This window comes from Choloepus didactylus, chromosome 22 (assembly GCF_015220235.1).
Source record: "Choloepus didactylus isolate mChoDid1 chromosome 22, mChoDid1.pri, whole genome shotgun sequence".
In the NCBI taxonomy this organism is placed as follows: Eukaryota; Metazoa; Chordata; class Mammalia; order Pilosa; family Megalonychidae; genus Choloepus; species Choloepus didactylus.
In genome coordinates this window covers 13,572,114-13,586,077 of record NC_051328.1, presented here as the reverse complement: position 1 = coordinate 13,586,077, position 13,964 = coordinate 13,572,114, and the positions used below count along the sequence as shown (strand labels likewise).

Here is a 13,964-nt window from a genome sequence, read left to right as displayed (position 1 = left end):
TCAATGAGAGATATCTATAAAGATAAGATTTATAAAAGTGTCTCACGCAACTGTGAGTATGAACAAGTCCAAATTCCGTAGGGCTGGCAGCAAACTGGCAACTCCAGTGATGTTCGATGAACTCAGGAAATGAACTGGCAACTTTGACGAACTCCTTAGGAAACACTTCGCTGGTCAGCTGAAGAAGTGAAGGTCCTCTATCTGTCTGGCTTAAAAGTCTTCAACTGATTGGATTAAATCCAGCCAACTGCATTCTCTCGTTGTGGAAGACATGCCCTTTGTTGACATCGTCAGTCACAGCTGCAGCCAATTGACTGATGATTTACCATACCAGCCTCATAGTTCATTAAGCAGCCACAAACATCCTCACAGCAACAGTTAGGCCAGTGCTTGCTTGACCAGACAGCTGGGTGCCATCACCTGGCCAAGTTGACACATGAACCTAACCATCACACAGTGTATCCAAATTTAAATGCCTCGGGGGGAAAAAGTATAAAAGAATGGTTAAATGGAGCAAAATGTGTTACCAGGTGGTGAATAAAGTCTTTATGGGAGTTCCTTATACTGTTCTTGCTTCTTTTCTTTAAAATTTGAAGTTATATAAAAAATAAATTCAAATTTAGTATGGAATAATATTTTAATTTATTACATTTTGTCAATTCTAAGATACCCACTTTTTGATATTTTAATAGCCCCGAAAGGATGATTGTTGTTTCATGGGTGACATCTTAAAATTATAATTGGTGGAATTTTTTCTTTTTGTATAGTCATAAAATATGGTGTGTCTTACAGTAGAAGGCATTTTGGATTCAGTGCATTATGATATAATTGTTGTCAGCTGCTGGTAGCCTTGTTCCATTAACCCATATCATAGGATTTGGAATGGTTTCTTTTTTAATTTTTGTTTTGTTTTGTTTTTTTATGATTGGTAAAACATGGACATTGTTTCAAAGTCAAAGCTCTAAAACAAAGTACATTCAGAGAAGTCTTCTTTCCACTTCTGTCACGTCCACCTTGTTCTAACCATTTTCATTATTTTGGGGGGGTTATCTTTGCATTTAAACATGCAAACATGTATATATTTGTATATATTATACACCGTTCTTCACCTTTTTTTTGACCATATTCTAGACTTTACTCCATAGCATTAGAGAGCTTCCTTATTCATTCTAATCATTGTATGTTACTCTGTTAAATGGACGTTCCATGGTATATTCAGTGAGTCACCTGTTGCTGGACATTTGGTTTGTTTTCACTCTTCTGTATCACAAATAGCATTCCAATGAATAGTGTTTTATATATATATATCATTTTTGCCATTATTTATTTGAGGTCACTAGACATGGAATTACTTGCTAGGTTATAGGATAAATGCATATGTAATTTTGTTAGATATTATGCAAAACACCACCACCACCACCACCACCATAGGAATTGGGTGCCTAGTTCCCATAGCCTCGCTTACAGAGGATATGCCAATCTGAAAGGTGAGAGGTAGTATCTTGGTGATGTTTTAATTGCAAGGCTGTGGGTGATATGAATCTAGGCATATTTTTAAATGAAGCTCATGGAGTGCTACAAGTGTTCTATTATTAGAAGCAACTTGATTTGTTTTGAGCATCTTTTGGACACTAGTAGTAAAATAAGTAGACCCATACCTTTAGGAGTAGACGTCTCCCTTTTCTTTTCCTTGGTCTCTGGTTTGTCAATATTTTTCTTCCTTGCTTCAGTGGTTGTAAAACAACTCCTTGTACTTTAAATTTGTAGTTCATACATGAATCATTCTTCTTTAGTGTTGGTACAAGTAAAAAAATTTTCTTAGATTTTGCCATAATGTAGGCTTTAACTTAGTAGTGTTAACACCATCGTATCCCCTTCCCCCCCAATGTGAAACAACTTTCTTGTCTGAATGACTGCCTTCACTTCTTAATGCCAGCAGTAAAATACTGAATTTAGGGGGAAAGATCTAACCCAGTATCAAGTTCGTTTACTTTTACTTTGTGAGTACAAAAGTTCCCACAGTTTCTTGAGGCAATAACAACACCCTAAGATAGGAAGATGGATTTTTCTGTCAGGTAAACATTTATTCTATTTCAGATTTATTTTAGAAGTTAACAGCATTTTATTGGCCTGCTAAATCTAGTTAATGACTGTGTATGGAATTTTTGTTTGTACTTAATAAGTGCATTATTCTGGACTGTGATATACTAAATTGGTATAAATGTTGCTTATCTGTTTGCTTTAATATGTCTTGGTTTGGGCCTAGTTTTTGACAGGATAAGTGAGGATGTGGGATTTCTTGGAGTATTTTGAAATGTATTGGTTACTCTGTACACAAGCTTTAGTTTCAGAAATGTAAAATGGATACTATCAAGAAATCTGTAGCTAGTGGTCTCAGAAAATCCTAGTGATGAATGACAGACCATAAGGGAGAGGGATACAACAGATACGAGTCATACGTTACAGGAAGTTTCATTAGAAGAAAATCAGGTTTTGTATATGTTTTGGGGGAAGAGCACGAGGTATTTTTCACTTTTCTTCTCTCTTTAGGAGTGTTTCTCAGGAGTTATCGGAAACCATCCTCACCATGGTAGCCAATTGCAGTAATGTTATGAACAAGGCCAGACAACCGCCACCTGGGGTTATGCCAAAAGGACGCCCTCCCAGTGCTAGTAGCTTAGATGCCATTTCTCCTGTTCAGGTAAATGAAAGCTACAGTTGGTACATTTTGCTTTTGTTCATGGTCTGGAATAGACTAAACTTCTTTATCATCAGTAATCTCTCAAAAGGAGAAATTGATTTACTACATTTTAGATAACTGCACGAGTAGCATCAACTTATGTTTCAAAGGAGATCCATAAATAGGCATTGTAGTTGAAAATAGATGCTAATTATTAAATAGAACTCTGAGAGCAAACATAAAAAACAACTTCTTAGGTAAATAGTAAGAGTTTCTTTTTAAAATAAGAATTTACTTAGACTGTAGAGCTATAAGCACTGCCTTTGAACCTGATGTGTCTTGTTTGTAGCTTCACGGGCCAAGCAACAATACTAGAGCATAAGGACTTGTTATAACTGGGGCTCTTCAGCTCTCAACTGAACTGCTCTTTTAAAAACAAGGTACATTTAAGTTACTCCCTGACACTGACCACCCCTTTCTCTCTGGGAGCAACATAACCCACTTCTATTTTCAGCTGCATTGAATGACAGATTGGGGCTTAAGAAAGGGCATTTGGTGATTCCTCAGTGGCCACTTTCTAAAAGCCATTTTGCTTATTTTCTTTTCTTTCTTTCTTTCTTTTTTTTTTTTTTAATCTTCATTTTATTGAGATATATTCACATACCACGCAGTCATACAAAACAAATCGTACATTCGATTGTTCACAGTACCATTACGTAGTTGTACATTCATCACCTAAATCAATCCCTGACACCTTCATTAGCACACACACAAAAATAACAAGAATAATAATTAAAGTAAAAAAGAGCAATTGAAGTAAAAAAGAACACTGGGTACCTTTGTCTGTTTGTTTGTTTGTTTCCTTCCCCTATTTTTCTTTTTTTTTTTTTTTTTTTTTTTTTTTTTTTTTTTTTTTTAGTTTTTTTTTTTTTTTTTTTTAAATCATCATTTTATTGAGATATATTCACATACCACGCAGTCATACAAAACAAATTGTACTTTCGATTGTTTACAGTACCATTACATAGTTGTACATTCATCACCTAAATCAATCCCTGACACCTTCATTAGCACACACACAAAAATAACAAGAATAATAATTAGAGTGAAAAAGAGCAATTGAAGTAAAAAAGAACACTGGGTACCTTTGTCTGTCTGTTTCCCTCCCCTACTTTTCTACACATCCATCCATAAACTAGACAAAGGGGAGTGTGGTCCTTATGGTTTTCCCAATCCCATTGTCACCCCTCATAAGCTACATTTTTATACAATTGTCTTCGAGATTCATGGGTTCTGGGTTGTAGTTCGATACTTTCAGGTATCTACCACCAGCTACCCCAATTCTTTAGAACCTAAAATGGGTTGTCTAAATTGTGCATAAGAGTGCCCACCAGAGTGACCTCTCGTCTCCTTTTCGAATCTCTCTGCTACTGAAGCTTATTTCATTTCCTTTCACATCCCCCTTTTGGTCAAGAAGATGTTCTCCGTCCCACGATGCCAGGTCTACATTCCTCCCCGGGAGTCATATTCCACATTGCCAGGGAGATTCACTCCCCTGGGTGTCTGATCCCACGTAGGGGGGAGGGCAGTGATTTCACCTTTCAAGTTGGCTTAGCTAGAGAGAGAGGGCCACATCTGAGCAACAAAGAGGCATTCGGGAGGAGGCTCTTAGGCACAGTTATAGGGAGGCCTAGCCTCTCCTTTGCAGCAACCATCTTCCCAAGGGTAAAACCTACGGTAGAGGGCTCAACCCATCAAACCACCAGTTCCCTATGTCTGTGGTCATGTTAGCAACCATGGAGGTGGGGTAGGCCAATAACCCTGCATTCTCCACAGGCTCCTCAAGGGGGCACTACATATTTTTTTCCTTTTTTTCTTTTCTTTTTTTTTTTAACCTTTTCTTTTTAAATCAACTGTATGGAAAAAAAATTAAAAAAAAAAAAAAAACAAAAAAAGAAAAACATACATTAAAGAACATTTCAAAGAGACCATAACAAGGGAGTAAGAAAAAGACAACTAACCTAAGATAACTGCTTTACTTCCAGCATGTTCCTACTTTACCCAAAGAAAGTTACATAATATAGCAACATTTCTATGAACTTGTTCCTACTATATCCATCAGAAATTAACAGACCATAATCATTCCTGGGCACCCCCAGAACGTTAAATAGCATATCTGTTCTTCTTGGATTACTGTTCCCCCTTCCTTAATTGCTCTCTAGTGCTAGTTCCCCTACATTCTACATTATAAACCATTCGTTTTACATTTTTCAAAGTTCACATTAGTGGTAGCATATAATATTTCTCTTTCTGTGCCTGGCTTATTTCGCTCAGCATTATGTCTTCAAGGTTCATCCATGTTGTCATATGTTTCACGAGGTCGTTCCTTCTTACTGCCGCGTAGTATTCCATCGTGTGTATATACCACATTTTATTTATCCACTCATCTGTTGAAGGACATTTGAGTTGTTTCCATCTCTTGGCAGTTGTGAATAATGCTGCTATGAACATTGGCATGCAGATATCTGTTTGTGTCACTGCTTTCCGATCTTCCGGGTATATACCAAGAAGTGCAATCGCTGGATCGAATGGTAACTTTATTTCTAGTTTTCTAAGGAACTGCCAGACTGACTTCCAGAGTGGCTGAACCATTATACAGTCCTACCAACAATGAATAAGAGTTCCAATTTCTCCACATCCCCTCCAGCATTTGTAGTTTCCTGTTTGTTTAATGGCAGCCACTCTAATCGGTGTTAGATGGTATCTCATTGTGGTCTTAATTTGCATCTCTCTAATAGCTAGTGAAGCTGAACATTTTTTCATGTGTTTCTTGGCCATTTGTATTTCCTCTTCAGAAAACTGTCTTTTCATATCTTTTGCCCATTTTATAATTGGGCTGTCTGTACTATTGTCTTTGAGTTGTAGGATTTCTTTATATATGCAAGATATCAGTCTTTTGTCAGATACATGGTTTCCAAAAATTTATTCCCATTGAGTTGGCTGCCTCTTTACCTTTCTGAGAAATTCCTTTGAGGTGCAGAAACTTCTAAGCTTGAGGAGTTCCCATTTATCTATTTTTTCTTTTGTTGCTTGTGCTTTGGGTATAAAGTCTAGGAAGTGGCCGCCTAATACAAGGTCTTGAAGATGTTTTCCTACATTATCTTCTAGGAGTTTTATGGTACTTTATTTTATATTGAGATCTTTCATCCATTTTGAGTTAATTTTTGTGTAGGGTGTGAGGTAGGGGTCCTCTTTCATTCTTTTGGATATGGATATCCAACTCTCCCAGCCCCATTTGTTGAATAGACCATTATGACTCAGTTCAGTGACTTTGGGGGCCTTATCAAAGATCAGTCGGCCATAGATCTGAGGGTCTATCTCTGAATTCTCAATTCGATTCCATTGATCTATATGTCTGTCTTTGTGCCAGTACCATGCTGTTCTGACAACTGTGGCTTTATAAGCTTCAAAGTCAGGGAGTGTAAGTCCTCCCACTTCGTTTTTCTTTTTTAGAGTGTCTTTAGGAATTCGAGGCATCTTCCCTTTCCAAATAAATTTGATAACTAGCTTTTCCAAGTCTGCAAATTACGTTGTTGGAATTTTGGTTGGGATTGCATTGAATCTGTAGATGAGTTTGGGTAGAATTGACATCTTAATGACATTTAGCCTTCCTATCCATGAACATGGAATATTTTTCCATCTTTTAAGGTCCACTTCTATTTCTTTTAGTAGAGTTACGTAGTTTTCTTTGTATAGGTCTTTTACATCTTTGGTTAAGTTTATTCCTAGGTACTTGATTTTTTTAGTTGCTATTGAAAATGGTATCTTTTTCTTGAGTATCTCTTCAGTTTGTTCATTTCTAGCATATAGGAACATTACTGACTTATGTGCATTAATCTTGTATCCCGCTACTTTGCTAAATTTGTTTATTAGCTCTAGTAGCTGTATCGTCGATTTCTCAGGGTTTTCTAGATATAAGATCATATCATCTGCAAACAATGACAGTTTTACTTCTTCTTTTCCAATTTGGATGCCTTTTATTTCTTTGTCTTGCCGGATTGCCCTGGCTAGCACTTCCAGCACAATGTTGAATAACAGTGGTGACAGCGGGCATCCTTGTCTTGTTCCTGATCTTAGAGGGAAGGCTTTCAGTCTCTCACCATTGAGTACTATGCTGGCTGTGGGTTTTTCATATATGCTCTTTATCATGTTGAGGAAGTTTCCTTCAATTCCTACCTTTTGAAGTGTTTTTATCAAAAAGGGATGTTGGATTTTGTCAAATGGTTTTTCAGCATCTGTTGAGATGATCATTTGATTTTTCCCTTTTGAATTTTTAATGTGTTGTAATACATTGATTGATTTTCTTATGTTGAACCATCCTTGCATGCCTGGAATGAACCCCACTTGGTCATGGTGTATGATTTTTTTAATGCGTCTTTGGATTCGATTTGCAAGTATTTTGTTGAGGATTTTTGCATCTATATTCATTAGGGAGATTGGCCGGTAGTTTTCCTTTTTTGTAGCATCTTTGCCTGGTTTTGGTATTAGATTGATGTTAGCTTCATAAAATGAGTTAGGTAGTGTTCCATTTTCTTCAATGTTTTGAAAGAGTTTGAGTAAGATTGGTGTCAGTTCTTTCTGGAAAGTTTGGTAGAATTCCCCTGTGAAGCCATCTGGCCCTGGGCATTTATTTGTGGGAAGATTTTTGATGACTGATTGGATCTCTTTGCTTGTGATGGGTTGATTGAGGTCTTCTGTTTCTTCTCTGGTCAGTCTAGGTTGTTCATATGTTTCCAGGAAATTGTCCATTTCCTCTACATTATCCAGTTTGTTGCCATACAGTTGTTCATAATATCCTCTTACAATTTTTTTTATTTCTTCGGGATCTGCAGTTATGTCACCTTTTTCATTCATTATTTTGTTTATATGGGTCTTCTCTCTTTTTGATTTTGTCAGTCTAGCTAGGGGCTTGTCAATCTTGTTGATCTTCTCAAAGAACCAACTTTTGGTGATATTTATCCTCTCTGTTGTTTTTTTGTTCTCTATGTCATTTATTTCTGCTTTAATCCTTGCTATTTCTTTTCTTCTACTTGGTTAAGATTGGTTTGCTGTTCATTTTCTAGCTTCTTCAGTTGATCCATTAGTTCTTTGATTTTGGCTCTTTCTTCCTTTTTAATAAATGCGTTTAGTGCTATAAATTTCCTCCTCAGCACTGCTTTTGCTGCATCCCATAGGTTTTGGTATGTTGTGTTCTCATTTTCATTCGTCTCTGTATATTTAGCAATTTCTCTTGCTATATTTCTTCTTTAACCCACTGATTGTTTAGGAGTGTGTTGTTTAACCTCCAGGTATTTGTGAATTTTCTAAGTCTCTGATGGTTATTGACTTCGAATTGTATTCCATTGTGGTCAGAGAATGTGCTTTGAATAATTTCAATCTTTTTAAATTTACTGAGGCTTGTTTTATGTCCCAGCATATGATCTATTCTGGAGAAAGTTCCGTGAGCACTAGAAAAGTATGTGTATCCTGGTGATTTGGGATGTAATATTCTGTATATGTCTGTTAAATCTAATTCATTTATCAGATTGTTTAGGTTTTCCATTTCCTTATTGGTCCTCTGTCTGGTTTATCTATCTATAGGAGAGAGTGATGTGTTGAAGTCTCCCACAATTATTGTGGAAACATCAATTGCTTCCTTTAGTTTTGCCAGTGTTTCTCTCATGTATTTTGTGGCACCTTGATTGGGTGCATAGACATTTACGATTGTTATTTCTTCTTGTTGAATTGCCCCTTTTATTAGTATGTAGTGGCCTTCTTTGTCTCTCAAAACATCCCTGCATTTGAAGTCTATTTTATCTGAGATTAATATTGCTACACCTGCTTTCTTTTGGCTGTAGCTTGCATGAAATATTTTTTTCCATCCTTTCACTTTCAATTTCTTTGTGTCCCTGTGTCTAAGAGGAGTCTCTTGCATGCAACATATTGATGGTTCATTTTTTTTTGATCCATTCTACGAATCTATATCTTTTAATTGGGGAGTTTAATCCATTTACATTCAACGTTATAACCATGAAGGCATTTCTTTAATCAGCCATCTTATCCTTTGGTTTATGGTTGTCATATATATTTTTCCCCTCTGTCTATTAATATCCTTTATTGTACCCATACCGAATCTCTTTAGTACTGAACCTTTCTCCAAGTCTCTCTGTCCTTTCTTTGTTTCTCTGTCTGTAGGGCTCCCTTTAGTATCTCCAGTAGGGCAGGTCTCTTGTTAGCAAATTCTCTCAGCATTTGTCTGTCTGTGAAAAATTTAAGCTCTCCCTCAAATTTGAAGGAGAGCTTTGCTGGATAAAGTATTCTTGGTTGGAAATTTTTCTCACTCAGAATTTTAAATATATCGTGCCACTGCCTTCTCGCCTCCATGGTGGCTGCTGAGTAGTCACTACTTAGTTTTATGCTGTTTCCTTTGTATGTGGTGAATTGCTTTTCTCTTGCTGCTTTCAGAACCTGCTCCTTCTCTTCCGTGTTTGACAGTGTGATCAGAATATGTCTTGGAGTGGGTTTATTTGGATTTATTCTACTTGGAGTTCGCTGAGCATTTATGATTTGTGTATTTATGTTGTTTAGAAGATTTGGGAAGTTTTCCCCAACAATTTCTTTGAATACTCTTCCTAGACCTTTACCCTTTTCTTCCCCTTCTGGAACACCAATGAGTCTTATATTAGGACGTTTTATATCATCTATCATATCCCTGAGGTCCATTTCAATTTTTTCAATTTTTTCCCCCATTCTTTCTTTTATGCTTTCATTTTCCATTCTGTCTTCTTCCAGGTCACTGATTCGTTGTTCATCTTCCTCTAGTCTTGTACTATGAGTGTCCAGAATCTTTTTAATTTGGTCAGCAGTTTCTTTAATTTCCATAAGATCATCCATTTTTTTATTTAGTCTTGCAATGTCTTCTTTATGCTCTTCTTGGGTCTTCTTGATATCCTTTGTATCCCGTACTAGGGTCTCATTGTTCATCTTTAGTTCTTTGAGTAGCTGCTCTAGGTGCTGTGTCTCCTCTGATCTTTTGATTTGGGTGCTTGGGCTTGGGTTATCCATATCGTCTGGTTTTTTCATATGCTTTATAATTTTCTGTTGTTTTTGGCCTGTTGGCATTTGCTGAACTTGATAGGGTTCTTTTAGGATGTGTAGACCAATTGAAGTCCTTATCCCTAATTTATCAGATCTACAGCTTCATGGAGTACACTTGCTCTAACTAACCAGCAGGTGGCATCCACGAGCCACCTGTTCTCCACAAGCCAGTTCTCCCCTGCTTTGCCTTTGTGGTGAGTGGGGGAGTGAGTCTTGTGGGGTCCAATTGGTGTACCAAGCTTGCGTGTGTAGTTGGTGTTGCCCACCCTGTATATGGAGCGTGTTTCTGGGCAGTCAGGCAGTGGGGGTGGCTCTAACAATCAAATCTCCCTGGTGATCCTGGAGTTTTAAAGCTGTTGCAATAGTCTAATCCTTCAGTTCAGTCCTGCCACAGTTTGTCTGTGCCACTGACCCACAAGTCCTTGGTATTGGCGTATGGCTCCTGAGACTTGCAAGTGGGCCCCTCTTCCAGGCTGTGCACCCCGGGTCCTCTGTTGAGGGATGACTGTGCTATGTCACAGGTGAGTGCCGTCCCCCCAGGGCGGTTCTGGGCTGCTGGGCTGTGTAGGGAGGCTCCCAGTCTGCTGAAATGATGGCTGAATGGGGCTTTGTTAATTCACACTGCTCCACCTTCCCAACTCTGGGACAATCAGCTGAGGTTGCAGGGAAGGCTAATGTCCACGCCCAGTTTTGTGGAGTGTGCCTGTTACTTGTAGCACTTCCGTCACACTGGGTTGTCTGGGGCAGCTCTCGGCTATGGGGCTGGCAATGGGCAGGAGTGTTTCCTGTCCACCAGGATGATGGCTGTGAGCGGACACCCCCCTTTTCTTGGGAAGTTGTGGTGTTTAGTAAAATTTCTCAGCCACTGGATTATTACCTTTTGTCTCAGAGCTCTCTTAGTTCTGCTCTTGTCTTGACCTGCCCAAATTGCAAGTCTTTGAAGCTTTCTGTATTGGGCTTCTTAGAGTAATTGTTTCAGAAAAAGAAAAAAGGATTAAAAAAAAAAAAAAAAAAAAGGGCCCTCTTCAGAGATCTAATGGGTTATTGAAATGCTAAGAGACAAAGCAATTAGGGCCATTAAGGAAAGGTCCACAGGGCAGAGAGATCAGCTTTTCTTCGGGATTTGCATATGAGCCTCAGGGCCTGAGCTCTGCCCTTCCCCTTTCTGTGTTCACCAGAACTCCAGAAATCCTCCGCTTTTATTTTGGAGTTTTTCGTGCTGTTGTTTTCTATGTCTGTCTCCTCTCTGCTGGGCTGGCTGCTCTCAGATTCTCTGGTGTCTGGTCTCAGTCTGTCTGTGGTTGGAGTTTGGTTCAGTAGAATGAGTTTCCAATAAGGGCTGCCACTGCAGTTCTCCCTTCTCCTTCCCAGAGCTGACAGCCCCTCCTCCCACGGGACTGAGCCTGGCAGGGAGGGGTGCAGGTCCCCTGGCCGCAAAAACTTACAGATTTCGCTGATCTCAGCAGTTCCACATTTTCATGAGTGTTGTATGAAGTATGCCCAAAGTCAGATTGCTCTGTGGTGTCCAGTCCGCGCAGTTCCTGGCTTTCTACCTACTTTCCTGGAGGAGTAACTAAAACATACAGCTCACTAGTCTGCCATCTTGCCCCGCCTCCCGCTTATTTTCTATAGTCAGGAAAGATGAAGCAGTGCCATAAAGTAAAAAGCTTAGAAGTGTAGTCAGTAAAGTCTGTTGGTGAATAGCATACACTGATTTTTGTTTGTTTAATTAGAGCTGCTCCTCCCCAACTCCCGAAGTTCTTAGATTTTGATGATATCGATTTTATTTTTGACTGGAAGATTGATTTCTAATTCTTAACATTTTTATTGCGTTGAATGTAACATAACTTAACTTGAGAGATTCTTTTTGCTTTAAAGGGGCTAACTGAAAACTCCAGGGACCTAATGTAATAACTGCCCATTTTCACTACTAAATGTTCAGTGCTACAGCTGCAGGGCAGTTCATCCAAAGTATTATTATTGTAGTTTGTAGCCCTCAGTTTATGGTTCTAGTACTTTGCCAGCGCTAAATCTTTTAAACCTATTTAGATTATGATATAGTAAGAGAAATGACTGGCACAATTGACTTGATATTGTGATTGAAGATATCACAGTTGTGTGGGGTTTTGCAATTTGCTTATGAAGTGTATAAAATGCTTCTATTGAAAATTGCTTTATTTATGTCATATCTGTCTTTGCTTACGCATGTTTAATGTATTCTTATAATGTTTTTCTTTAGATTGATCCCCTTGCTGGAATGGCATCTCTTAATATAGGTGGTTCAGCTGCCCCTCATACCCAGAGTATGCAGGGTTTTCCTCCAAATTTGGGTTCTGCCTTCAGTACCCCCCAGTCACCAGCAAAAGCGTTTCCACCCCTTTCTACTCCCAATCAGACAACTGCATTCAGTGGTATTGGAGGACTTTCGTCACAACTTCCAGGTAAGATTGGGTGAGGGGGACTGGACTATCTGTAAATTTCATTGTTTTGTAGTGTATGATAAGGAAGACATTTGGAACCATTGTGATCAGGAAAGCTGCTTTAAACATATGTTTGCAAAAGCTGCTTTCAACATCCAAAGTTGGGATGAGAAAAATATGCTACTACTACTTTTAGTTCAGTCTAATTGGCATAATGAATTAGGATATTTGTAGTTATAAAGTTAGTTGATTTTTTTTTCAGTAAAGGTTCCTGTATGACCAGGTGACAATATAAACAGAAATGAGTATCTTAATCCTTTATTTTAGGGTTTAGGTCAAGAACTCTCAAATTTACAAATTACTCAACATAGGTGTTATTAAGGTAGAAAATATTATACGTATCAGCTTCAGGCTTATGTTCTGCCTCATTGCAGTTCACCTACCGTGGAAATTATGTTTAAAGTTTTAGGGGCTTACTATCTTTTCAAATATTTTGGCTCTTAACTTTATATTGAAGTAAAGGTAACATTTTTGTACTTGTATCCACTTGTTTGCCCTGAGCCATCTGTAAAAAGTATCAGCAGAGTCAAAGTTAGGTACTGAAACCTGAGGACTGAAATGTTGTCATGACCCTGTAACCTAGTTAACATTTCTGCTATGTGCTTATAGCCTTGATGGTTAACTCATTTAAAGCCAAAGTTACTGTCCTTACTATGACCCTCCTAGCAAAGTTCTAACCATAGTGAGATTCTGTTTGCTAGAGTTGAGAATAAAGAAGTCCAGGCTCATGGCAACAAGAAAGTAGCATGAATTTTCCAGTTTTAATCATTGGGGGTGGGGGGGGAAGCAGGGCAGCCCCTCTTATTTTGACTGCCTTGTAATATACTGGTGTGTGCTTAAAAGAATGTACACTTGAAAAATTTTGTGTATTAATAACAGCAATAATATACATTAAAAAAGCAATTGTAAATAAAGAAATTTTGGCATTTTCCATTTAATCTCTTCTTGGTTGTTTAGATTCTTTATAAAATCAAATAGATATTAATGGAGTTAACAAAGATCCTGACTTTTAAATAAAAACTTATATCTAGATTATGAGTAAAGTACATGAGTAATGATAGGTCTTCTGGCTGCCTTCATTCTCTCTAGTAGGTGGTCTTGGCACAGGCAGCCTGACTGGTATAGGAACTGGAACTCTTGGACTCCCTGCAGTGAATAACGACCCTTTTGTACAGAGGAAACTGGGCACCTCTGGACTGAACCAGCCTACATTCCAGCAGAGTAAGATGAAACCTTGTAAGTGGTAGTGTTGTCTGTGACTGTGAAGCGTGATTGATGCACATAAAACTTTTTGACTGTGTTGTTTGTTGTCCTTAGACTATGATTATCTTAAAGTAAGAAGTAGATACAGTAAAGAGAAAATAATACTCTTCAGTGTTTTAAATATATATATATATATATATAAAACTTGAACTTAACCCAAACATTTGTTGGAACAAATGACTTGTTGAAACAAGTCAGGGGCTACCAGGAGAAATTGAGATTTCTTTTCCAGCTTGACAGTTTATAAAGTAGATAGCTGTATTTTGATTTATTTTAAGGTACTAACTATAAAATAAATATAACTTAAAACTGATTTTAAAGTTTTGCCTCTTTAATTTCATTACTCAGAGTGAAAAGGGTTATATTTTATAAATTTGTAGGTATGATTAATTGACTTATAAATT

At 37.8% G+C, this 13,964-nt stretch overlaps 1 protein-coding gene and 1 non-coding gene across 10 annotated transcripts in view; both read left to right on the top strand.

The window, feature by feature from the left end:
• The window catches only part of CNOT1 (CCR4-NOT transcription complex subunit 1), a 133,955-nt gene that overhangs the window by 85,212 nt on the left and 34,779 nt on the right, over nt 1-13,964 (top strand). For 4 of the 9 annotated variants that reach the window (XM_037816187.1, XM_037816182.1, XM_037816190.1 and 1 more), the window contains exons 17-19: nt 2,551-2,701; nt 12,057-12,258; nt 13,387-13,533. In XM_037816187.1, the coding sequence (XP_037672115.1) occupies nt 2,551-2,701; nt 12,057-12,258; nt 13,387-13,533 (500 nt within the window). The remainder of the gene's footprint in view (nt 1-2,550; nt 2,702-12,056; nt 12,259-13,386; nt 13,534-13,964) is intronic. The other 5 variants (XM_037816188.1, XM_037816183.1, XM_037816189.1 and 2 more) reach the window with 3 other exon arrangements.
• Nucleotides 2,993-3,128, top strand: LOC119519076. Its single transcript, XR_005213936.1, has one exon. It is a non-coding gene; the product is annotated as a small nucleolar RNA SNORA50 (small nucleolar RNA).